This window comes from Chiroxiphia lanceolata, chromosome 5 (assembly GCF_009829145.1).
Source record: "Chiroxiphia lanceolata isolate bChiLan1 chromosome 5, bChiLan1.pri, whole genome shotgun sequence".
Taxonomy (NCBI): Eukaryota; Metazoa; Chordata; class Aves; order Passeriformes; family Pipridae; genus Chiroxiphia; species Chiroxiphia lanceolata.
The window spans coordinates 42,711,540-42,737,750 of NC_045641.1; the positions used below are offsets into that span (position 1 = coordinate 42,711,540).

At 36.1% G+C, this 26,211-nt stretch overlaps 1 protein-coding gene across 1 annotated transcript in view; it reads right to left on the reverse strand.

The window, feature by feature from the left end:
* Window positions 1-4,031: 4,031 nt before the first annotated feature.
* MGAT4C (MGAT4 family member C) overlaps window positions 4,032-26,211 on the reverse strand; it is a 333,944-nt gene continuing 311,764 nt past the window's right edge. The window contains 5 exon segments of the mRNA XM_032688942.1: window positions 4,032-6,715; window positions 6,718-6,939; window positions 8,667-8,809; window positions 9,909-9,913; window positions 12,977-13,132. Coding sequence (XP_032544833.1) covers window positions 5,778-6,715; window positions 6,718-6,939; window positions 8,667-8,809; window positions 9,909-9,913; window positions 12,977-13,105 — 1,437 coding nt within the window. The 5' untranslated portion in view covers window positions 13,106-13,132 and the 3' untranslated portion in view covers window positions 4,032-5,777.

Sequence of the window (26,211 nt, forward strand, 5' to 3'; positions counted from 1 at the left end):
GCTCCTTGTGATATTTCCTCCCCAACTCTGATAGACATAAGTATTCCAGAGTTGCAGTACAACAAGCTGGACCCATGGCCTATATTGTTCTTTGTGTACCACATCAGCGTGAATGCCCAAGGCAATGCTTTTGAATGCTGAATATATTCTTTTTTTTTCAAGACAGCAAAAAAGGAGCAGTTCTGGAGGCCGTCATGGCTGCCTTTTTGTTGTAAAAGGGTTAATATAATGATGATACTCTGACAAATAACCACCTTTAAATAATAATTTAAGTACAATCATAAGCAGAAATGCACACACATAATATTTACTTAACTTTACCTTGCAAATACGGTATTTTCATATTTTTTACTTAAATTTCTCAGGACAGATGAAGCCTGATCACAGAGAAACCTTTAAACCTGGCTTTAAAAATTAAAAGTAGGGTTTTTTGCATAGCAGGCTTTTTTTTCCTGGTAATGTCTATGTTAGTATCTTTGCTTGATGCAGTTATGTAGGAAGAAAATCCACTCTAGTAACACCAGAGGAGCGTCCAAGAAACCGTACACTGCTTGTGCTGGTTTTCAAAAAAATAGTACCTGTCTGTTAAGAAATGGGAACATTTCATAAAGTACAAACACAGTACCTTTGAGATTGAGAATTCACGGCCTGAGATTTCCATGGCTATCAGGTAGGTTTTCCTGAACCGGCAAAAGTAAAACCATCATTAATGGGTAAAGAGCAAAAGAGAAGGAAGGCAGGTATTTAACAGTCTGAACACAGGAAGTGAGCATCAGCTTTCGATGTTCGGTTTTACTTGTTAAATGTGAAACTATTATATAAGCCCGGCAAAGGGCTTGCAAAGGTTTTAGTACTTTCAATATCTACATGGAATTTTAAGAATCTTTTTTACAGCTATTGGGACAAAGTGGAATTTTATTTGAGAACTGGTAGTAAGTAGCATAACAGTTGAAAAACATCTAGAAATGTGGCTGAAAAACAGCCTAGTATCTGTCCAGATGCCAATTCTATTTCACTGAATTGCAGTTTAACATCAAACTACTATCATGGAAATGTTATTGCAATTAATCTTTCTCTGTACTTAATTTCATTGTTAAACTAACATGAAATAAATAATGCTTTAGATCAAGCAACGAATTAGATTAGATTAGAAGGAATCAGATCTTAGACAACTGTTGTACACTGACTCTGGACATGTTCCTCTTTTCTTTTACAGCAAAAGCAGTAATATGGGCTTGGTCTACATGAGTGACTGTTCTGCTTAAGGGCATGAAGACTTAGGTGGCACAGAATGTATTTGCTGTGACAAAACTGGTAAACGAGACAAGATCTTGGAAGATGCCATCTGAAGATACCAAAATACATTTTTCTGATGACTATTTTCATTTCAGTCTTCCAGAATGGCTAAAACTAAAATGAAAAAGATAAGACAAATATTAAGCCCCTTGTTTACTTTATCTTAAAAAATGATAGAGCGGTGGAGGTAATCCAATCAATTTGTCTCTGTATACAGCATACGAAATCAAGATAATCTAATTTATTTTAATTATAATATATCTGCATTTTCACTTGTTTTTACAAAATAATATACTTTACCATTTGAGGATATGACACTGCTAGAGCTCATGACACATGATCTGCATTAGTACTTATAATTTAATATTTATTTAAATGCTGCCTAACAAAACTGCAAATTTAACTTGAGAGTAGTAAGAACTACCATTTCCATCAGATTCTCTGAAATACTTCACAATGAAAGCTGGTGTCATCTGCGGTTTTTAAGACAGTTAAACATGGGGCTTTTTCCCTTAATAAGTTTCCAAAATGAAATCTTTTATAAGGTGTCATGTTTGTTGTTTATTTAGCTTTTAAAAATTCAATAACAAACAAGTTCCCAACATCCCTTTATAAAAGCAAAAACATTAGGGTCTAACACAAGAGAATACTGAGCAGAGAGTAAAACAGAGTATCATGTTAGAAGATTGATCTAAAAATAACACATTCGTAGAGCACCTTAGTGAATCACGTTTATCATAGTACACATCTTAAATATTCTAAAACTGGTTTGTCTGAAAATTGTTTTCTCCTGGTTTGTTTATTCTGCAGTAAACTAAGGGCTCATTTATTCTTGTAATTCACAGTGAGTAGTATTTTACTTCCCAAGAATTCTTATGTCAGAAGGATGTGTGGAGATACCTGTGTGCAGAAAGGTAGAAGACAAACTGGCTTTAGTTAAGAAAAGAAAAAAAAAAGGCCCAAGGGCGTTATACAATGAGGAATCCCAAACTCTAGTAGGAACAATGCATGTATGTGAGTTAAGAACAGATCCATCACTGTGCAGATCACAGTGAAATATTTCAGTATTCACATTTCGCTATGAAAATATGATGCCCACAAATGAAGCCAGGAAATACACACTAAGAGAACCAACTGTATACACCGATGAACTGAGCTTTATAACACTGATAATCAGTGAAAAGAAGAAAATTCAAACTTTGAGAAGTATTAGTAAAGATATAAATGTCTGATTAAATGTTTTCCTTTCAGAAAGCAATCACTTTTCCTAGCATACAAAGAAAAAAACATATTTTCAAACACATATTTGAAATCTGTCTGAAAACCAGTTATCATTGATTTCCTGGCTTCTTTCTTTTTTTTTAATTTTTTTTTAAATCTGGCAGCCTTTTAATGTGATTGAGTTGGATAAAATATGCATTCAGTGAAGGAGAAGCTGGATGCACTACGGTGAGTGTTCAAAACACTAAACATTAACTTGCAGAACTGTGTTCTAATCTCTTCTGGAATAAATGTATTGTTAATTACTTTTCCAAATCTACTCAATTTCAACAATAAGAGTGGTGCATGCCTCTCATTCCTAGCACATACACTACCACAGCCAAGGAAAGCTTTCTCTGAGGGTATTTGTGGGTTTGACCTTCTAAGACTGGTAACAACCAGACGAGAGTTCTCACTGCTAAGCCTTTATACCAAGGCAAGTCTTACTACTGCTTTTTTGAAAAGGAAAGCAGTTTTATTAGGCTCGTAATTAAAAAATACCATTTAAATTCCTAAGGCTTATGTTGAGAGTGTTTAATTTTACTAGTCATTCACATTGTGTGTGGTTTTGACTACAAGAACATTTGAAATCTTGGTGTCTTCTAATTGTCTTCTAATTTAGAAAATTGTTTCAGACATACTACACTGCTGAATAAAAGTAAAGACAATGTTTTTGGTTAACCTAGTTATGTTTGCTTCAACACTAATAGTTAAGGATCAAGGAAAGTGAATGAAATACAAGTTAATGATCAAATGAGTCCAGAGGAGGGCCACAAAGATGATCAGAGGCTGCAGCTGGAGGAAAGGCTAAGAGAGTTTGGATTGTTTGGATGGAGAAGAGAAGACTCCTGGGAGACCTTATAGCATCCTTCCAGTACCTAAAGGGTACTTACAATAAAGATCAAGAGGGACTTTTAACAAGGACATGTAGTGACAGGACAAGAGGGAATGGCTTCAAACTGAAACCAGAGTAGGTTTAGATTAAAGAAGAAATTCTTTACTGTGAGGATGGTGAAGCACTGGAACAGGTTGCCCAGAGAAGCTGTGGATGCCCCATCCCTGGCAGTGTTCAAGACCAGGTTGGATGGGGTTCGGAGCAATCTGGTCTAGTGGAAGGGTCCCTGCCATGGTAGGGTGGTTGGAAATAGGTCATCTTTAAGGTCCTTTCAAACCCAAACTGTTCTGTGATTCTATGAAAGGAAAAATAGAAGAATGACAGCTTATTAAAAGAAATGGGGATTGACCAATAATTAATTATCAAGTAATTATTTTATAAACATGGAACATCATATTAAAAAGCAAGTAATTTATAGGCATTTATAATAATTTAAGATTAGCATGTAGTTATTTTTTTAAAAAGTTGTATTAATTTCCTTTTCATGTTGAACATGTATGACATTTTAATCTGTTTTACTGATTATATGAAAAACAGAGATTTAAGTGTGTATTAAGGAACAAAGAAATAAAGATTTCTTTGAGAAAAAGATGCTTTTCTGAATTACGTAGAAGCATATATCAGAAAAATTATTTGACAATGTACCTCTCCTTTGTACCGGATTTGACAAACCTGGGCCTGAATTTATACAGGTTTATGAACCAGGAAAAGCAATTGCATTGATGTTTGTGTAGGTTTTTAAAATAATTTACTCTTCTGAAATAGCCATGTTAGGTTTGGATGTACTCATACAGTCATTAATTCATTCTTGGTCAGTGCAGGCATTCTTCAAATTTCTTGCCTTCCAGGTTTAACTGAAAAATCATAAATGCAATCAGATGATAACCATAGTACTCATGAGACTGACAATAAAATGTTCATCTGTGTCACACTTTCTACTCACGTATTTTTAGTGTGTCTACTGAGATATCAAGAATTTCTTAGAAGAATAAAACCCACAGATTCTGCTAATCTGAATGTATGCATATAGTATAAATCTATGCTATACAGCCTCCCTGTGTGATGCACTAGAAGCCCAGAACTGATACTGAAGTCATGTAGATTGAGAGAACTTTTCTGATTTTTGTCTAAAGCCAGACAAAATATTCTTACAGGAAATATGCCTATCAGAGGCAGTAGGAAGATGTCTACAAGACTAATATGATTAGAATTAGAAAACTGCAAAAAAAACCCCAAACCCCCAAAAAACTAATTTAGGACCATATTAATTTCTCATTGAATAAGGATTCCTCATTTTGTGTCTCTTCTATTGACTATAAATCACCCAGAGCTTATAAGACTGGAGCTTACATTGACCTCCAATTGATTAACCTAGTACAGTTTGTATTTGTATCATACTTAAACTGGACGTGTATATATGGAAGACATAAGAGTCTTCTGTTATGCTAAAAGCATGCTGTAGTATTCAACTATATGCAAATTTCTCAGGGAGAGTTCTACATATCATGAAGGAACAAAAATGTTGCATCTTGGATCTGTTAAAATGCCTGTCTAAGAGAACAGTGGTGCCCTTGAGTTGCTTGGGTTTGATATTGACATCAGTACTGAAGCAGAAACCTTGCTTACTGTGAGACATTTTGTTCAAGTAAGGAGAGTAAATTGGTCCCCTAAGTAATATAGAATCCAAGTACTGCTAATTTCAGTGAAAGGACACAGAAAAAAGAACAAAGGATATTTGTTAAGACAGAATAACAGATGCAATTATCTCTTTCTTTACATAATTTTCATGTCAGATTTATAATTTTACATACATTCTCTTTTGAAAAGAAGTTGCAGTGATTAGCCACACTATTTTCTTACAGTGCTCAGAAGGAAACTGCCAGTTTCAGGACAGATTTCCTTGTCACAACTGCCTGTAGAAGAAACACATCACCAACTACAGTACAAATGCATACTATCATAAGATTTTAAATTTTTATGTGCATAAGGTGCGATTCAGTCTTTTTTCACAACATACTGGTCATAGATTTAAACCTTTTGGCAATTATAGGATGGTTTTTTTGTTCTGTATGGTCCACAAGATCTCTCTTCCAGAGAAATAATAATAAAAAAAGAGTTTAAAGATCTCCTATAAAATTCAAAATTTTCAGCAAATAAATGTTATTGCCTGACCAAACTAGTAAAAAATAAATTGCTTTACTTGTTTTGTGATTTCCCCAGATTTTCTACGTCTTTAGTGAAGAGTTGTGTCAGTTTTTCTGGGGAATGTCACCAGTTGGAACCCAGGTGATTGTGTGCACTTTGTACCTGCTCAGGTGGCTTTGCTTTACTGATTTGGTGTTTGAGAAGTCCAGACGCTAATGCTCCTAATGATCAGCCATTCTTTTTGACTTTTGGTAACAAGTATTCTCATGCAGTTAATATCAAACAGAACTTTGTGCTCTACATCAGTTATTTCAAAATTCCCATTTTTGAACTCCCCTAGTCTCAAGTAAGTTGTACATTGTCTCCCTTTTTTATTGCCTACGATCTTTTCTCCTACTTCCAGGGCTCCATGATGTAAAATATCATTTTGCCGATCTTCAGTTCCAGTGACAACTTTAATTTTACTGATTTTAATGGGCTTTTCAAATACAATTCCATAGAAGTCTCCACTAGAAGGAGCTTTGCCCCAGAAATACTCATCAATGCTGCTGTAAGCCTTGCTTGCCTCATAGTTTTCAAATACATTCATGTTGGTGTGCAAGTTTGCAGGTGGGTTGTCAGGGATATCAAATGATTCCTCTTCAAAATCATCATCCTTTAACTTGTTTTCAGCTCCTTTGTAAGATGAGTAGTATCCCATGTGCTGGAACAAAGATGGCTTAAAACGTATCACTTCCTTTTGAGCTAACAGCCCGCGAAAGTGGATGAGCAACCAATCGCAAGGCATTTCTTGGTAAAACATCAACAGAAAATGAGCCAGGCGTGGGAGGTCATGAGAATGATAAAGCTTTCCAATGTATCCCAGTTTGGAGAATTCCAAAGTCACCCAGTAGGATCCTTCTCGTGAGGTAATTACTTTCTTAACAGCAGTCAAAAAATTCTTTGAGCAGCGAACGTCATCTTCTAGCATCACATAATAGTCAGAAAGATTAGCACAAAAGTTTAGAAGGAAAGCGTAATCTACATTTTGTTTTGATCGAAACTTCACACGGTCTCTGGTCTCTGGGTCATTGTAATTTCTTTTGAGGCCATCCAGTACAGGATAATAATCCTCAGGACGTGAATAACTATTAATCTGCCTGCAATTATATGATGTGCAAATTTCTGTGAAATATCCTGGACGATCCCTTCACACCAGGCTGAGTCAAAATCTGCCAGTTGTACTACCACTGCGATTTCTTTGAGTTCTTCATAGCTTGACTGTTCAAATATGGACTTGATGGTCTCAAGTAAATAATTTCCCTTTTTCCGTTTTACAGAGGATAGTCCAATTGTAAGATACCCTGTACAAAAGACAATTTAAACAAAAACAGGGTATTTGATATTGGAAACAATTTTGTCACAAAGCCGTTTTCCAGAGCTCTGCTTATATGAAATAAATCTCGTGAATGGTGAAGAGTGAGAAATTTGGTATGTGAACTTAAATTGCATGCAATAAAGGACCTTTATTGCCTTTTTGTAAAGAAGCAACGTATTGCAAGCAAATAGACATATGAAGACTATTGTGTTAAACATTTACTTGTTAACTGCAAGGAATAGCATGTCGTGGTCAGATGTGAAAGCAATGTGTGTCTATACACCTGGCAGATGAAACCACACAGAAAATTATAAGGGGTTTATGAGGCGATTACTCACACAGTATTTTTAAAGCTAAGAACTACCAAATGCAGCACAAAAATATGATACATAGACTAATTGCCAAACTTTTATAATTTTAAACCCTCTAAAGAGTCTAGCAACATTTATACACAACTGCAGAGTGTTATGGATTTTGCATGGATAATTTATTTTCAGCATGTTCCTTCTTTAGCTGAATTTGTCCAGTTTTTCCTTGCTAGTTCTTTTTCTAACTCTTTTTCAGGACTCATTGAGCATTTTACAGGGAACTTTTTCTTGCAAAATGCAATTTAGATATTATTTTAAAGTAAAAGAGAACATATTTCTCTTCTTGCTTGTACAAATAATTTTTAATGCTGTTACATCTTTCTAGAGAGAGATGTATTTTAATTATAACAGAAGAATTTTCATCTCTGCCATTTTGTAGTCACTGCCATTGCATTTTTACCATCATTCTAAATCGGTTTGTTTTCAGATATTTGCTAATATATCTCTGTTTTTCTAACTTCTGCTATAAAACATTTTAAGACTTTATAATTGACAGTGTGTACTTCAGTTGAACCTACCCCAACTTTCTTAAAATACGATGTTTTGTAAAAGACTGCTCTGATATAGTGATTCAGTGTTTCCCTCGAGGCTTAAGTCTGCTCAAAAAGCAGTTGTACAGTGAAGTACAATCCCAGAAGTCATTTACACTGCCTACAGAGCCTCAAATTTTTCAAATCTAATTTGGACAAACTTTATAGCTTTCTACAAATAACAAACTATTTTATGTTACCTTCTGTTTTGAGCTTATGAGCTTTGAGAAATGATTGATTTGGAACACAAGGACACCTGTCTAAAGGCTAGGAATGGTCATATTTCACTTCTAGAGGAAAGTCTTGAACTTGATTTCTTGTCTGAAATCAGAGTAACTAAATAGTCCATCTACAGATAACTCTGAGAAGAACCCTTTTTTACTTTGCCCATAACAGCACAATTCACCTCCCCTATTATCACAGCTAAAGGAACAAGGAGTTCCATTCGCAGCGGCTGGGTTGGCAGAATAGGGAACCTGAAGGTTGTATCTATGGGGTCCCAAGCATACTTAAGATTGGATTTAGAGGGTGTTACAGAAAACCACCAGCATATATGCCTTGCTTCTGCTTTCTAAATCATCATCTTGCCTGGGAGGAGGCATCCATAGGAGTATGCTCACACAGACCATTTGGGGGCTGCTGCAGGCTGTCTGCATCCACTCTAGAACTGCCTGTGCAGAGATAACTGTCCCACTAACTTTTTTGAGATTGTCTGCTTAACTCAGTCCGTTGCCTAGAAATACCAGAGGGACTATATGGATTTAACTTATTTTTAAATTGCCTCATTTCATAACATTCAGATTGCAGTTACTTACTTTTCCTTGGCAAAGGTGTGCCAGCTAAGTAGCGATAGGAAATGTTTATAGATCCTGAGAAATTAGACAAATCTTTAAAAGTGTGAACATAACGCTCTGGGTTGAGCTGGTGCGTGGCTGTTTCTCTGATTTGTTGCTTGCCCCTTCCTAATAGCGGGAAACAAAGAGAATAGAGGAGGGGAGAGAGACAGAGAGAAACACATTTGTGAGTGCCAGCTAAAGAGGAAACATGGACAGGCAGGTTTCAAGAATAACATTTTTCAGTGTCAGCTTTTGTGAAAGATGTATATGTCACCCATTTAAAAAACAACCAAAACAACAAAAACCCAAAACAAACCACAGCATTACTGAAACATTACAGAAAATCTACCAAACCCTTCAGATTACAGTTAAAAGAAAAGGAAAAAAATATTTACACAAAGCTCTGGAAAAATAGCAAATACTAAATTATTGGCAAAAAAATGCTGTGGTATCAAAAGAGAGTTTTGTCAGCAACAGATAAGATAACTTTCATCGATGTAGAAGTGGGGGAGATTTTTTCAGTGATTAAAAAGCCACTGACACTGTTGCAAATGAAAGACAAAACTAGATTCTGGCAATCTGGCTCACTTTTGCCATTTTTTCTGAGAAGCTGTCTACTCAGATTGTGATAGAAGAAATACATATGATCATGCAGACAGCAAAGCTTTCTCTGAATTTGATGAACATGTTGATGGCATAGAAAAAAAGGCACATTTCTCACCATGCCTCCTCTTCCTGCCTCCTCCTTCAGTCTTTTCTTCCAGAAGGCTTTCATGGACAATAGTAAGTCACAGAAGGGAAAGAGCAGCTTCATGAGTAGTGCCCCTATCCCTAAGGTCACCTGGGCTTCAGGAAAAATTTGTTCCTTAGTCCTTAAGAAAAGGGAAGTATCTAACAGGTTGTAACGCCATGAGACTGAATTTAAAAGTACGAATACTGTTTAATTACCTGGTTGGATCTTAGTCTGATGGCAGGCCCATGTAGAAATGAGTTCATTTATTCTGATATATACATTGTCTCTCGAGTAATTTCTCTCTATTGCTTCTGTGCTACTTTTGTATTTGCTCATAAGTTACAAGAGGAAGTTTGATGATCGGATTCAAGATTAAAGTATAACTCAATGGTCTAGGAACAGAATACACCAAAACTTTAGGAGATTTTCATGAAAAATAGCAGATGGAAAAAATGGGCTGGTCCAAAAACTTCTTTTTTTAAAACCACCCTTTCTTTAATGTCAAAACATTATGTGTCATTGATTCCAGATAGAGCCCCAAATTCCTTGTTCATAAGAGGTTTGGAATGGAAACCCATTCTGATGAGGTTTTCCTACATAAAAAGTTTCAAAATGTTTAGAAATAGACAAAGTCAGAACAAAATGTTTTGATTTTAACAAGCAAAATATTTAAGCTGACCACAAAAATTTTCCCTTTTTTTTTTTTTTTTTTTTTTTTTTTTTTTTTTTTTAATATATGCCTTTTGTGGGCTAACTTTTTGTTTTTTTATGGTTGGCTATTTTCATTCCTTGTTGAATGATAGGCAAAATTGACATATGGATTTTTCCAAAAGATTAAAATCTGTTTCGTCTATCTCAGACTACTACGCAGAGGTCAGTGAAGCTGAGGAGCTTGATTAATACTTTGTTTCTTTTCTCTAGTTTTTTCTATGATCGTTCTGGCTTTTCATCTGTTAACTACCCCTCTAACTTACATTCCAGTGTTCGCTGAAGCTTGTGGGTTTTACATGGGTGTCATACGTTGAAGTGGCAGAAGTTCTCCATTCTTTATGGAGATATTCTGCTCTGCTAAAGATGCTGTGTCAGCTACAATAGTTACTATTGTTTTCATAGTGCCCAAAATAGTGATAAGTATTCATAGAAGAGCACAAAACACATGCTTTGCTTACAGTTCACTTACAACTCTGAAAAGGTTTTAAAAACTCCACTGCATATATTGTGATATCTGGTATATTAATTCAGTATGTCTTCAAAATATTTGATCAAATGTAGTTCATATGTTGCAGACGAAGTACCTTAAACTGCATTTTCTAATATACATCCATCAGCAGTGCATAACTGCACACCCTCTATCCAATATACTTAAGCAATTTTCCTCTTTCCATTTCTGCAGCAAATACCTGCAGAAAACAGTAATGGGATTTTTTTGGACGTGTGATACTCTCTGAGCAAAACCAGAAAGCTTCTTCTCTCCCTTCTTAAGACTTGTCATAACAAATCTCACTTTAATATTCTAATATGTTGAAAAAGACCACTCATCTAATCTTACATGTGGGCAGAGACACCAACTCCACAGTCCCTTGCACAGCCTGGCTGCCTGAGATCGGGGAAGAGGAACTCAGGTCATTGCCTTTCTTTTCTCAGTTACCTCAGCAGATAGTCCAGCAGGAGATAGGCTACAATCAGAGTGCCCTTCGGGGCTTTAAGGACTTTCTATTCTCATTCCCTTAGGGGAACTGGTTAGATGTTGTCCTTAAAGGCTTTCCCTAAGTATCTCTCTCTTCGCCCACAAATACTGAAATGCTCATCTTTTACCTCAGCAGAGATAACACACCAGAAAGTGTGTTTGGAGCGTCAGACATGGTTCAGGGAAGTGAAAATAAATAAACTAAAAAGTCAACAGACTAACACATTTGAAAAAATACTTTGATGGACCATAAGGTCTCAAGAGATCTGGAAGAACTGTCAGGAGACTTGGCAAGAGACTTGGCTGGGAGCTACATGAATACAAACACGCCAGAACTGTGATGAGAGAAGCAATGAAGAGAGAGAATTTATAAAAAGTGGGGAAAAGGAGAGAAAATAAGAATAAGACATGGAGCCATCTGGGGAGCTGGCAACAGGACAGGAAATGATTTCAAAACAAACCAGGAGGAACACCATTAGCAGTAAAAATAAAAGCACTTTCAAAAACATCTGGGGGACTTTGAAGCGATTAGAGAATGGGGAAGAAACATCAGGGCAAATACCACTAGGGAAAAAAAAAAGTGACAAACCAGGTCAAATTTGATCATAACCAGAATTGCTAAATAAATAAAAGAGTGTAAAACTTTAGTTTTAGAGAAAGCAATATATCTGTAATGGAGTAATATGATAGAGGCATGGGTTATGTTTTCAATGACTTAAAAAAATACTAGCATAATCTTAATTTGTAAATATTTACAATACTGTTATAAGTAATTTCAGAAGTAAAATATTTTGATTAAAATTATTAGGAAGTTATATATGGTTCTGATAAGTAATTTAAAGATTTTACTATTTGGGTATTATACTTTTTGTAATACTGTTGTGTTTCTTTTCAAGTCCAACTGAGATTGAACTTCACCTTTCAGAATATTGGAAAGCCCATACTTTCCCAGTTCAAGATCAAGATAGGAATGTCTAATCACATCACGATATAACATATTCAGTTTAGTCATTTTACTATTTACGAGCTCCAGTTGTTAAGCCACCATGTTCTTTTACCAGACCCAGTCCAACCTCCAAAGAACTGGAAATCCAATCCACTAATCAAGACTTCAGGGCTTGTTTGACATTCAGCACTGAGACACTCTATGTTACATACAAACTGCCGAGTCATGTTACATTGTTAGAAGCTTATTTTTTGAAATTCCTTACACAAACCTTTCTGTTTTTTTCTTTTCAAAATCATAAATTTAGACTAAGTTGAATTTATGTCTAATTGTTAATGCTGTAGCACTGAACCTGTCAGACTCAAATCTGAGATACAGAAGTTGAGAAAAACATAAAATAAAACCACTAAAAAGAAATTATTCATGCAAGGAGCTTAAAGTAGATGGAATTAATGAGAGTTCTCTTTTATAATTTAATTTTTATAGTAGCCTTTAATGCAGCATTCACAGGTGAGATTTGCAGTGTGGACTGAAATTAGCTCACACGAATATTTCAGATGTAGTCTATTTTCAACATTAAAATTGAGGGAAATCCAGAAGTATGGAAAATACAGAGAATATTCTGACTCAAAGGGCACCTGATGGAGATACCTTCATGTTTTGCTACATTCATTATCTCCCATACTTCCAATAAACAGAGACACATTTACTTCTGTGAAAAGGACTGTTAGGATCTTACTGACACACTTTATGCGATATACATTAGGAAGATGGTTTCATCGTAAACGACACATTTTGAGGATACTTCACTGTTAATGGTACACAGACAGAGAAAATTGAAGGAATTATGAAATTTAGCGTTTAACTAGGGATGCATCCTGTTTTGTTGTTCTAGGATAATTTCTCCCATCTAAAAAACTTACCAAAACATAACCGTCTTCAATGTACAGGTTCATGAACAGCAAGCAAACGACAAGGATTCCTAAGAATGACACTGCTGATCTTTTCCGCAAGCATCTCATTTTATCAAAATATTTCAAGCTGTGTCTCATGTGAAGAACAGTATACAATATTGTCACCTAGGAAAGAAAACCACAGTATTACAAGAACTGTCTGCCCGATAAACATTATAACAAATCAACTTACCTTCAGATATATCAAATCCCTTCAAACACATAGAATACACACTTTCAGGTGAAATGAATTTCATTTAATAATTGTCATCTTCAAGTTCCATATAGAATCTTAACTATAATTTAAGCTTCTCTTTTTTACTTGTTTGTTTGTTGTGGGGGTTCTTTTTTCAGTAAATAAAAAAACCGTATTGCCATACCCATTTTAGGTTGGAATTATGATGTCACTGTGGCAGGTGTGCATCAGCAGTTCAGTTTCCCATGCTTAACTGTCAGATACCAACTTGATGGCTAGAGATGATGCTGTGCATTGTTCTCCTATGTACCTAGGTCTCCTCCCAAAGACAGGTCAAGCCAACAGGCAAGAACGAAACTATTGCATGACTCAGTGTTGTTGCCAACAGAGGAATTCTGGATACCAGAACTTCCAGGCACAAATGAGGTACCTTCCCTGAAGTGAGAAAGCAGTAGCAAGGCTGTGCAACATCCCTTAGCCTTAGACCTCTGTATCACAATGGAAAAACTCTCACTGGAGATATCATTCTCTTCTTCAGAAGAAAGGTGTGTGTCTGTCTAAACCAGACACATTTAAGCAGAGTATGGGAAGTCCTGACCTAATTAAATGGATCAAGAAGGGGGACTTGGAGGACTATAAAGCCACTCAGTAGTTCTATTCAAGGTCAAGAAGAAGGACTGCCTAGTCACATCACAAAGTTGCATATTGATTTTAGCCATTTTACTCTTTAATTAAAACAAGATGAATGGTATTCTTGCCCACAAAATCATAAACAATAACATATGTAGGACTACATAGGTTTGAACAAGATTTGGCCACAAACTGAAGATCGTACTGCCCAAACTCTAAGGGATTATTAGCAAAAGCATTGAACATCTAAACTGATACAAAGTAGGCCAAATTAGGATTTCCATAAAGATTTGTCATGTTATATAGAAAGGTTTCTGCCCTAACAACAAAAAACCTTCCAAGACCAAAATTCAATATATATTTGTTTTGCCAAACTGAATAAATATATCTAATAATATAAAATATGAGTCCATTAGACTCTAGAGGACTGGGAGGTAAATATATCAAATATTAGTAACGCAAATGTGTAACTGCAAGGTTTTGTCTATATAGATTCACAATGAACTGCAGTAAATGGAGACTGATTGTACACAGAATATTTTTAAAATCACTATGATGAAAATAAAACCAATTTACATGTCGCACGTAGGAAAAAAGGAATTAATAAGAATTTAGATTTTTGTCCATATTTGTTTGAGGGTGGGCTGAATTACAGAAGCCTGATTATTCCGAAGGTGAAAAGCCCAATGTAGATATTTTTTTAAGTTGCATAAAGGATTTCCTTTTTCTTAAAATCCAAAGAACATAAACATCATGAAGAAGCTGTTAGGGACATGAATCTCCAAACACTAGTCCTCCCTAACTCCCTACACCTCCCTGTGGCAGCACAGTGCTTACTCGTGTCTATAGATTCCAGCAGGCTGTTGAGGAAATGAAAGATTGCCCGTTTTAGAAAAGACTGTGTTACACATACAGTTTGGGTTTCATTTTTGGTTTTTTTTTTTTTTTTCCTCCCTTTTCCCATCCCCTCCTTTTTCTCACAGTATAATTACTGATTTTCAAAGCAGCACATTCTTTTAAAATCCTATCAGAGGATCACTGGATGGATTAAATACTGACACTTCTCAGATAGGGGCTTTAAATACCCTGACTACTGAAAATGCAGGTAGTCTGAGTTAGAGTGCTTGCAGTCACTGTCAGTTTATTACCTTCTGAAGTTTTTCTTTGGAAAACTTAAGAATAAATAAATGCGGGTTTTTTCAGTTACAGGGTGACTGTATGTACCATATTTGTTGACTGGACTGCACTGTTACACAGTACCCCCCATCTTTGCTCTGAGCAGCCTGACTGAAGTCCCTAAGGATGAGGAAGAAGACTTACAACTATATTTGCTGGTCATATTATACTAGTTTTCCCCCATTGTATTTTTCATTAGACAGTAACTATGTTGGGTTGGCAATAAAAATTAAGGCAATTACACAGGTGAGGATGGAGGAACATAAAACTGTCATGACTAAAGAAGATGTGCAGAAAGCAGAGAGCCCAGTACGGTCACCACTCGAAGGAGAACACTGGCATTGCTTGTGTGGTTTCACAGGAAGCCGTTACATTACTGTTTTACAAATGGAAACAGCTGAAAGCAAAATATCATGCATCATGCCAGTGAGGGTTTTTCACTCATCAGACCTATTGCTAGGTCCATACCGAGTAAAGACACCAAAGCGAAGGACTCCCCGAGGAGAGTGCGCCCCGGTCGATCCGGTAGGTGCCAGGGCAGGCTCTGACAGCACCGCTAACACCAGGTGGCACTGCGGACGCGCTCCTGCCAGCCCCCGACCTGGTCCTCGACCTGTCCCTCCAAACCGGTTTGTCCGAAGGTGCTGTTTGACATCCTTATACTAGAAGCCTTAGCTAAAAATGCGCCCAGGATCATACATATGTACATACAGAATTCCTGACGTCTTTTTAGAGCTGCTTCCTCTCGCAGCTCCGTCTCCAATCTTTAACATTGCATTGTGGAACACTTCACAAGTGAAATTTGCACAGAAAAAAAGGTAAATCTTACTCGTTTTTTCCAGGTAATATCATTCAGCTTTTGAAAAATAGTCTCAGAACTTCCCACACTGAGACCCCTGTTCTCTAAAACCATTTGAGTAGAATAGTCACCATTACTAAAAATCTAAGACTTTGATGTTGAAAAAAAGGATTCAATTCATAATGTAATTCTGAAGGCACAGCTTCGCTTGAGGATTTTATGCCTTCATTATTCATGCACAATTAAGTAACTACCAGGATGGTATAAATGCAATTTGTTTCATATGTCTGGCATTAAGTAGTTAAACATAATAATTAATAAACATGAATGAATTATAAATCTGTTCCTTTCTAAATGAGATGTATTGCTTTCCTCAGTCTCTTCAGAGGGAACTTTTAAGACCTCAAATCCCTCTGCACATGCATATGTTGCTATCAGACATACATGTGCAGTTTTACACAGCAATGTGAAACTATAACTTTGACTTTCTAAAATGATACAGCAATGAAAAGGTGGTGAGCTAAAATGCAATGATATACCTTTACATTGTGAAGAGGCTGTTCTTTATAAGATCTACAAAGGTGTGAAAGCTGTATAAAAGTCCAAGATTGATGTTCACACGATAATGTGAGATTTTGTCTTGCAGAATTTGCAACACTCAGTAAAATTTTAAAAATTTTTCCAAAAAAGTAAATCCCAAATGACCATTCAGAAACAGTATGTTCTTAATAAGCCAAGTCCTTGAAACCACAAAATTAAATTAAAGTATTTAAATATATTAAAATGTTTAAACTTACTAAATTTTATTACAATTTATCTGTTCCCAAGAGGAAAAAATTACATAAAGTAAGATTTTTTTCCTCATTTTCCTCTTTTCTGAGTAAAAGACTTTTTTCCCTCCCTATATTACTTACTCTAGGACACATATATGCACATTCACTGTGGTAAACCATTTCATATTTGAACCACTCTAATTCTTCATCACTTTTTGATAACACTAGGAATTTGTGCTTCTTCTCACTTTCAGAGATTATTGTTTACTTTCCTGACATATTTTCTCCATAAACAGATACATAAAAAGGCCCTGTATTGTCCCTTTACCCTTAAGGATGACAACCTGAGTTAAGAATTTAGCTTTACCTAACCAGTACAGTGAATCTGCTTGTATGTACAGCTGTACAGAGAGCAACAAGGTCATCTTCGTATTATACTCTAGTCTGCTTGAGCACTGTGCCCCCCCAAAAGCTCAAGAGAAGGTGCTTATTTGTAGAGGCATTCATGGCTGTCAGAAATGACAACTGCCTTATTTTTATATTCTAATATTTCCAAATGAGGCACAAAGCTTTGCCTGTCACTGCAGAGTAAAGTAGAGCTGATCCACTGCCACATTTATTATACCAACAAAATCCATAGATAACACCCCCCCCCCCACCATGACTGGATTATTAAATCCCTTGTGAACTTTATTGCAATCCTTCATTTGTCTAAGGCACTCAGAAGCAGACACTTCATTCCTCAGTTTTGTGACGTACCATTCCACCTGTAACATTCAGTCCGTAACTGAATCGCTTTACTTGCAGTTCTTAATGTTTGTCCTATTTGTTTTTCAGATTTTCTTTTTGGAAGGCTGCACACGATGCCTCAGGGTTGCATTCAGTTGTCTTTAGGAAGTGGTAGAGGAAATACTTCCAGAAAAAAAAAAAAAGGAAAAAATAACAACATGGAAATTTTTTCCATGGTTATTATTATATTTTGCATGTGTTATGATTTTCTTATAGAAGATTAAAAAAACAAATTCTGGCTTGTAATGTATGTTTGAGCTACAGATGGTAGTGAACTGGAGAATTGTAATGGATAGGCTATTCCATGGGATTCAGATAGACTCCCAGCAAGATTCACTGTTTGCCTTACTGAAAGCCTGAAAATACTTATGAAATGTTTAAGACTGACAGGCAGGATGTTTGATGTCACTGGCAGCAGGGAAGTAAAACTGGCCTAAAGGAAATGAAAGTTTAACTTAGAATGAGGCTAACAAATCCAGAGGCTAGAGCTCAGGTTTTAAAGTAGACCTAAGCATATTGTTTGGATGACTTTCCATTGTGTAGCTTCACATGCTTAAAATTAATGGTTTAAAGACTATCATATCTTCTGATATTTAGATTCTAGATACAAAAAAAAGAAATATATTAGTAGGCAGATTACTCAAAATTAATACCGATAAAAGGATGAGCAAAAGAAACGGGTTTTGAAAAGGGATTTGAAAGGTATAGTGATTCTTGATCCACAGAAAGTGAGAGATTATTTCAAACATTGATGTAGGACACACATATATAGACCCCAACAGTTTGGGAAAAGGGATGAGAGTTTAGGAGGAAACAGATGATTCAGCTGAGGCAAGTTACTAAACAATACGGAAAGGTAGAGAGCTTAAATTCAAAGCATGTATTGGAGGATGAAGTGTCTTTCCTGTCTGACAACTTCGAGTGATATAAAATGGAGCCACAAAACTTACTTTGGCTTTAACGCTCTGAGCAAAATGCATTTCTTCTGGTGTGGAGGAGTCAAGTCTAATCAAGGGGAAGAGATGACTAAGAATTGTGAAGTCATATTGACTTAGATAGTAAAACACTATCTAATCCATCACTGGATGGATGGCTGTGTACCACTGGAGATATTTTATCAAGTAAGTTGTAGTGTAAAATATGGGTTTTAGAAAAATGATATAGACAGTGAGTTAATGGCATGTGGAGAAAACCTGGAAGATAAGAAAAAAATGGCAAAGAAATCTGAAATAGCCCTGAATTTCTGCTCCACAGAGACAAAGCGAAGAGGAAAATAAAACAGCGTGGGTATGAAGAGGGAAGAAACAACTAGCTGTAACATCCAGAGAGAGTGAGATTAGCAGCTTTTACAGACACAGGAGTAAGGTTTTAGGCTGAATCAAAAATACAGGGAGAAATCCTTGAGCATTGAAATAGCACATTTTCTAAACATCAGAGAAAATGTTTAGAAAGAGGATAGACATTGAGTTACACAGATATTCAATAGATTTTATCTATTGACTCATCAATTAATGAAAATAATATGTGGATACAAATACTGATAGATTCAACAGAAGATAAAATTGTAATGGACAGTTGTCATACAGTACATTCCTATACTCTGTGAATACTGGGATTATCATATACTATGACCCATCGGGTAAGATAAATTCCTTGAGCCTATTAGGCTGAACAAACTAGAGGGACATCCTGGTCTGAAGACACCTCTGCAGCTCTCAGTCCCTTCACCCAAGCACAGAATTATGAGCTAATATCTCAGCAACACTTACCCCAGGTGCTAACTTTTACCTCAAGGTCTCACAGTCTCTTACCTGAGGTTTACAGATAAAAGCTTGTCAAGTATCATGAACATCACTGTTTTAATAGAAGTAGATAATGTGGTGAAAAGAAAATTAATGTAAATGTTTGACCAAAGCCAATTAGTCTTGATGAGAAGAGCTTCATCTGATTCTGATTAAATCTGTTAATGGTTTTCTCTACAGCGCACACTGTAGCCTCATCTAACAGAAAGGTGAGCAGCTATTTCACAGAACTGCAAAATCACAGAATGTTTGAGGCTGGAAGGGACTTTTGGAAGTCATCTGTTCCACCCTCTATGTTTGCGTAGAGCCACCCAGAACCACGTGCTCCAGGTTGTGTCCAGGCATCTTTTGAATGTATCCAAGGATGGAGATCCATAATTTCTCTGGGCAGTGTGTGCCAATGTAAGTCACCCTCATAAGAAAGTTGTTCAGAGGGAATCTCCTGTGTTTCAGGGTGTGCCCGTTCCTTCTGGTCCTGTAAAGGTGCACTGCTGGCTCTCTGGTCTTCACACCCTCCCTTCAGGTGTTCATATACAGTGGTAAGATTCCCCTTGAATCTCTTCTTCTCCAGCCTTAACAGCCCTAGCTCTCTCAATCTTTCCCAATAGGAGACATGCTTCAGTCCCTTAAACAACCTTGTGGCTCTTAGTTGAACTCTCTCCGGCATGTCCATGTCTTTCCTTTACTGGGGAGCCTGGAACCAAATACAACACTCTAGGTGTGGCCTGTGGCTTCACCAGTGCTAAGTAGGGCACCATCCGTGACCTGCTGGCCACGTTTAGTCTAAGGCAGCCCAGGACACCATTTGCCTTTGTGTGACTTGGCACAGGGAGGACGAAAGAACAAACACAAAAATATTAACAAGATGCAAAGAGTAGTTTCATTACTCCACCACCTGGGGATCCTCAAAACAATAGTCAGGCATAGGCACACAAGCAGGGTTGCAGGCACTGCAGAGCTTCGTCCAGGTTCAGGATCACTGAACCTGCTGGTTTTGCCTGTGCGTCAGGGATTTGTACAGACATAGTTTACCACTGTGCTTGATGTTTTCTGCAACAGAGCATGAAACTTAAATATGTTTGATAGGGTGCCTATCACAGCCTATATTATCTACACACAGATGTTCTACTTGTCAAACACACAACAATAAACAGCAATTAATATAATATATGTGTTTTTTGACACCCCAGCTATAAGTCACTTGACTATGTTTACAATAGTCTTTGACAATATTCTGCTATTTCCCCACAGTCTTTGCTGCAAAGGCACATTTCTGGCTCTTCTTCAGCTTCACATTCACTATGGATTCCAAGTCCTCTTCTTCTAAGCTGCTTTCCAGCTGAGTTGTTAGGGGTGCAGGATTTTGAACTTCTCCTTGTTGACACTAGTGAGGTTTCCATAGCCCATTTCTCCTGCCTGTCAAGGTCCCTTTGGATTGTAACACAACACTGAAACATATCAGCCACTCTTCCCAGTTTTGCGTCATCTACAATGGTTTAGTTATTTTTAATCCTGATGTGGAGAAAAAACTCTGACCAAAAAACCGGAGAACTTCCACGCAGTCACATATGCATGTGACTAATGTGGACCTGGTATTTGATGTAATGTTAACCCTAAAGTTAAGGCATTAGGTTGTCATTATACTGATCCATCATCTTCTCACTTCATAGTGTTTGTGGCTTGTCAGAAGGCAGCATTACCAGACATGTACAAACCTGAGAGATTTATATGATTAGGAACAAGTAATATTTTTTGTGATAAGTAGTCACTTCTGAGGAGATACTCTTGGTCCATATAATGGAGCTATCTCAGGTACTGAAAGGTGTTTTAACCTGGAATTTTTACATAATGTTTCACAGAGTTTACATAATAATGTACATTTGGGTGATCCTACCTAGATCAAAAAGTAAATAAGTTTTATTGTGTGACTTAATAAAAATATTTTTTTAGTTTTTAGTTTTTTTACAAATTACATTGCTGGGTCCTTTACCATCTACTTAGACTAGGTTTAACTATTTCAGAAGAAGAAAAAAATCAATTTAGAAAATTGGCTAACTGTTAGGAGGCAACTCTCAAACTTATGGGATTCTATTATATAATCAGTTATTTGCACAAAGCCATATGTTGTGAAGGTCATGGTACCCTTGAGAAGTAATGTAAAATAGATTAGGAGATTAAATGCCAGAATTTTTTTTTCATTGGTCATACTACTAATCTGTTTCTAAGATAAGAATTTCATTAAGACTTTCCATTGAGCACCCAGGCAGCTAATAAACCTGATCAATAAAATAACTCATTTCATAAAGAAGGCTTAGAAAACTATGGAGGGGCATGTGTGACCAACGATTTGTTTATTCTTTAAAAAAGAAAGAACACACAAACTTCAGTAAATTTTGATGAATAAGGGTATATAAAATGAGAACAATTCTTTATAAAATGCTACATTTGTTGCTCATTTTTTCTTTAATGTTTTGTATGTTCGTCTGTTGTCACACCCAAAATATACTGCTATGATATTTTCAGTAGAAGTAAACCAGTGTGGATAAACTACATCCAAAATTCATCATCTTATCTCTGCAGTCAGATTAACTAGCAGAAACCCAATATTTCCAAAACTGTTAATACATTCACAAACTGGTAGCCTTGATTGCATTTGTTTGTTTTTTAATAAGAAAGAATCAAAAATATTTTCTGCTCTTGAGTGGACTGTGTTATTTATGGAGTAGTCTAGCCTTGATCTATTACATTAATTGATGTTGATTGTGTAAATAATGAAAATGGTTTTAGAGGTACCATAAAATCTACAACATGTTATCTTGAAATCTAATGCAATTTCATCATGCAACCTAAGCAAGATCTGTAGTGGGAGGGGTTAATAGCTGCCATTGCAAGTATCTTCACAGTTTTTGCCTTCTGAGTTAATGTTAGCTTAGAGACCTATTAAATAAATCCTTCACAGAAGGGAGGCAGACCAGGTGCACTAGCAGCTTTCAATTGCCACAATGATGAATTCAACTTTAATCATCAGATTTCCTATAGACTTCATAAAAGTCTAGGCAGACTGAAAAGTGACCTCAGATAAATAGCTACCTGTCGAGTTAACAGGCATTTCAGATCCATGAAGCTGAGTAGCATGGGATCTCTGTGAGTACTTTGACTTATCTAAGGCTGCTTTCAGTGAGCAGGGGCATGCTACCCTTTATCTCTGTGACCTGTCAAGTAAAACTGGTTCCATTTGAGTAGGGAAAATCTCTCCAAAGCCTGTGCCTGTGGAATTTTCTGCTATCCAGTGAGCAGCTGGACCCTTATTTCATTGAACTGATGCATCATTTTTCAAAGGGATAGTGGGGAAGGAAAAGGTATTACTACCTCTGTCTTGTAGCAGATTAGTTTCCAATTTTTTAGGAGATGTTTAGCTCATTTTGCTTCTAGCTTCAATTTATCTGTTTACTAGCATTATGTTTGGTGTTATCTGTTAGGTTGTGCCACAGATAATTTTGTAATCTAAGTAAAACACTTTCCCCCTTACTTTTCTTTAAAAAAAACCCAAACCCTGAAGAAAAAACATCAACAAAATGGCTGGATGATATAGTCAACCTGTCAGGTGTGGAAAATAGGTTTTTGTCCTCACCATATGGCAAGCATGATGATCAATAAAGGCTTAAATGACCTTTTCCAGTATTCTACATGTCAGTTACTATAAATAAACTCAAGCCATGGCAACAAAATATGATTAGTTATCAAGGTTTCTAATACAAAAAATACTTTTTGAAATCTTTATTTTTCCAAATAAAAGTTAAATAAACAAAGCCTGGTAGCAGGGAGTGAATAAATCTTTAATAAACATATTAATTGAATTTCTCTTGTATGTTTTAAGGTAAACTTCTAATCCACTTTTCCTCTGAAGAATCTATAAAATATTGCTTTACGTTAGTGACAGAGATTTTTTTACTTGTCTTAAATCAATATCATAAAAATATGGTTACTAAGTAAAACATTTATTTTCATTAAATTCAATACATGGACAGGAAGGAATTTTTCACAATATGGTAAAAAATAAGTTCAATAAATCTAAATATGCACTTTGAACTCTGTTTTGCTCATTTTTACAATGTCAAGAGCCGCAGTGTAGTTTGGGAAGAAAAGAAAATTTGAGAGTTTAGGGAAAAAGAAGTACTGTAAAAGATGTCCTCAGTAGAAAAAATACATTTTTTGCAAGTAACCTTCAAACAAGATCAATTGATAATTTAAACCTTTAGCTGGACCTACGTACTAAAGTAAAGTGTAGCATTTTTACTGGGAAGAAAAACAACCAAAATATCCACAGTATCTTAAACACAGGAAAAATAAAAATAACAGATATAAATTGTCCATGGCAGATTAAAAAAAATAATTTCCTTCTTTTTTCTATATTTTATCTCACTTCCTAGCTTTGTCCATTGTAGGTACAATAACTCTCTTATTTTTAAATAGCTCTTGATATCCAGAAATTAGGTTTATGGTGAGTCTTATATCATGACAAGTGTACCACTTTGCTCAAACTGGTTGCTTTAGAGCAATATTGGTCTGAATCATCTTTCGTAGCGGCTTTTTGCTACCAGTGATATTAAAAAGTGCTCAGGGAAACTATCAGTCTAACTCAACAATGGGGAAACTGCTGTAAATGCTCATAAAATCTCAGTATCCTGTGTTTTTCTAATGAATTATGATGTAAATTGATTTAGTAAGCCTTAAAGACAAGAGACATAACATCTCTTCAAACAAAACTTTCAGAAGAGTACAGAAAACAACAGAAGAGTACATAATAGCTTTATTGACTGATGCACAAAGTCCTAGTTCCTGAGATAACATTTTCAGGCCACTACTCCATTACTAATTTTTGGGTATATGTCTATTGGATGTATGGTCTGTTGTTTGAGAACTCATTGGAGTTGTTTTTCATTGTCTTCTTAGAATGACATTTTCCAAACACAGACACCTATGATGTGAATGTCTGAGCTAATCACACTTAGTATCCATTTACAGCCAATGTAGAAAAATAAGTATTCTACACTGAGATTCATCTCACTAAAAGGCAATATTCTAAAATATATCAGATTAATTGTGCTCAAAAAGGCCCATTCTCTTCACTGACTGCAAGAACAACCTTGGCAGACTCAGATATAGATACCAAAAGAGAGGAATTCCTTTCTCTGGTTCTTTAGTAATTTCTTTTTGCTTCCTTTTTTAGGGACAGTATATAAACAATAAGTCACTGTCTCCATCTCCAACGTATGGACCTACAGCAGAGACCTACACCTTTCATCAGCATAAAAATGTCCTAATTCTCACAATAACACAAGGTCAGATCTTGGATTGTCCCCATCTATGACACCATGGCTGGCATATCTTGCCTGCAGTAGACTGCTGAAAGTTCCCCTCCATTAAAAAAACTTGAACTTGGTTGTCTATCCCAAGACAGTTCTCTTTGTACACCTCACAAACCCGTTCTCTAATTCTGCTGCTTTCCCTTCTAGCTTTACCCAGAACATGGTTTTGCTGCTGCTAGAGTTTCTACTCAATAGATTCATCACTACAGCACGCAGTAGACAGACATTTATGCCCCCCACAGTAGGTACCTAATAGTTTTCCTGCAGGATATTTGGAAGTTGAAAGAGATACCCGTCAAAGGGCTTAACAGCCACAGTGGACTCACGCCCTCAAGTTGTGTTCTTGGGGGAAGTCTTGTATCTTTGACTCACCCACAGTCCCTGCCAAGATCGGAAACTTGTTCATTCAATGCATTCAAATGAAGCATCCGATTTTAGGTGGAATAAATTTTCTGTATGGCAGGACAGTAAGTCAGAGAGTTGTTTCATTTAAATGCAGTAACTGAACTGAGATTCAGATCTTACCAAATGCTGTGGGTGAGTCAAAAGTACCTATAGACTCTTCAGCCTAAAGATAGAACATCTATTGTTCACATCATTCACCCTAATTCTCTTAAGTCATCAAAGTAATATGGTATCTTTTGTGTAGCCTTTGATATACACCCATGATCCTGGAAAGTTGATATTTTTTCCCTCAATCTTGAATCTCAGCTTCTTTTTACAGAAGAATAAACTTCAAGATGTTACACTGGGATAAGACATTGGGTACCCTGATGTGTGTACACTGTGTGTACCTGTAGTGTCTGCTGTATGGTGACGTGTTTTGGTTCAAAATTTTGTGGGTTTTTTTTGGGTGGGAGTGGTTTATTCCTACTGAGAATGAAATACCAGCTTAAGTTTATATGTCCTTACCTGGAGTTAAGGTAAATAACCCAAACCCACTATAAATCTTATTTAAAAAATATTATAATATCATGAAGGAAGGAGAAGATACTTATATTAGAGCTTCTTTAGTTTTAGAAGATGAAGTAAGCTGTCCATTTGATTTCAATGAAGCTAAAATCAAGTACTTAAAGGTTATCTTTCCTTTTTTTTTTTTTTTTCCAAACTGAGGCTGATATTAGCAGATCACAGTTAAACAGAAGCCTGTAGGGAAAGAGTTATAGTATGACAGGTTGCATGAATTCCACGTTTCTAATATTAGAAGAACAGAAATAATATCATAAAATGGATTTGAGCATATAGAACATTTGCAGAAAATGAATATCATTACACTAAGAAATCCATACATTTTACCTACTGTACTAGTTACCTGGCTGTAACTATATGTCAGGATAAATGCATGTCATTTTCTGACCCCTAGATTGCCAAAAAATGTGGTTCAACACATTATGATTGTTTGTTTTTAAGGCATGGAGAGATGAAACAAAACCCACACCTGTGCAGTAGAAAGAATGTGTTTAAGTTCTTGATTTAAATTTTAATATTACATCTTCAGTACCATACAAATACTGGCAGTCAGCAATAAAAAAATTGTTGAGGATGTCATCCAAAAGGTTTCCAGCAGCAGATAAGAGGTTGTCATTTTATCTGAAAAATATTTTCCAGAACAGGAATTTTTGCATTTTTTCTATTCTATTTTTTTTCAAGCTTTGGATTTTGGGAGTTGTT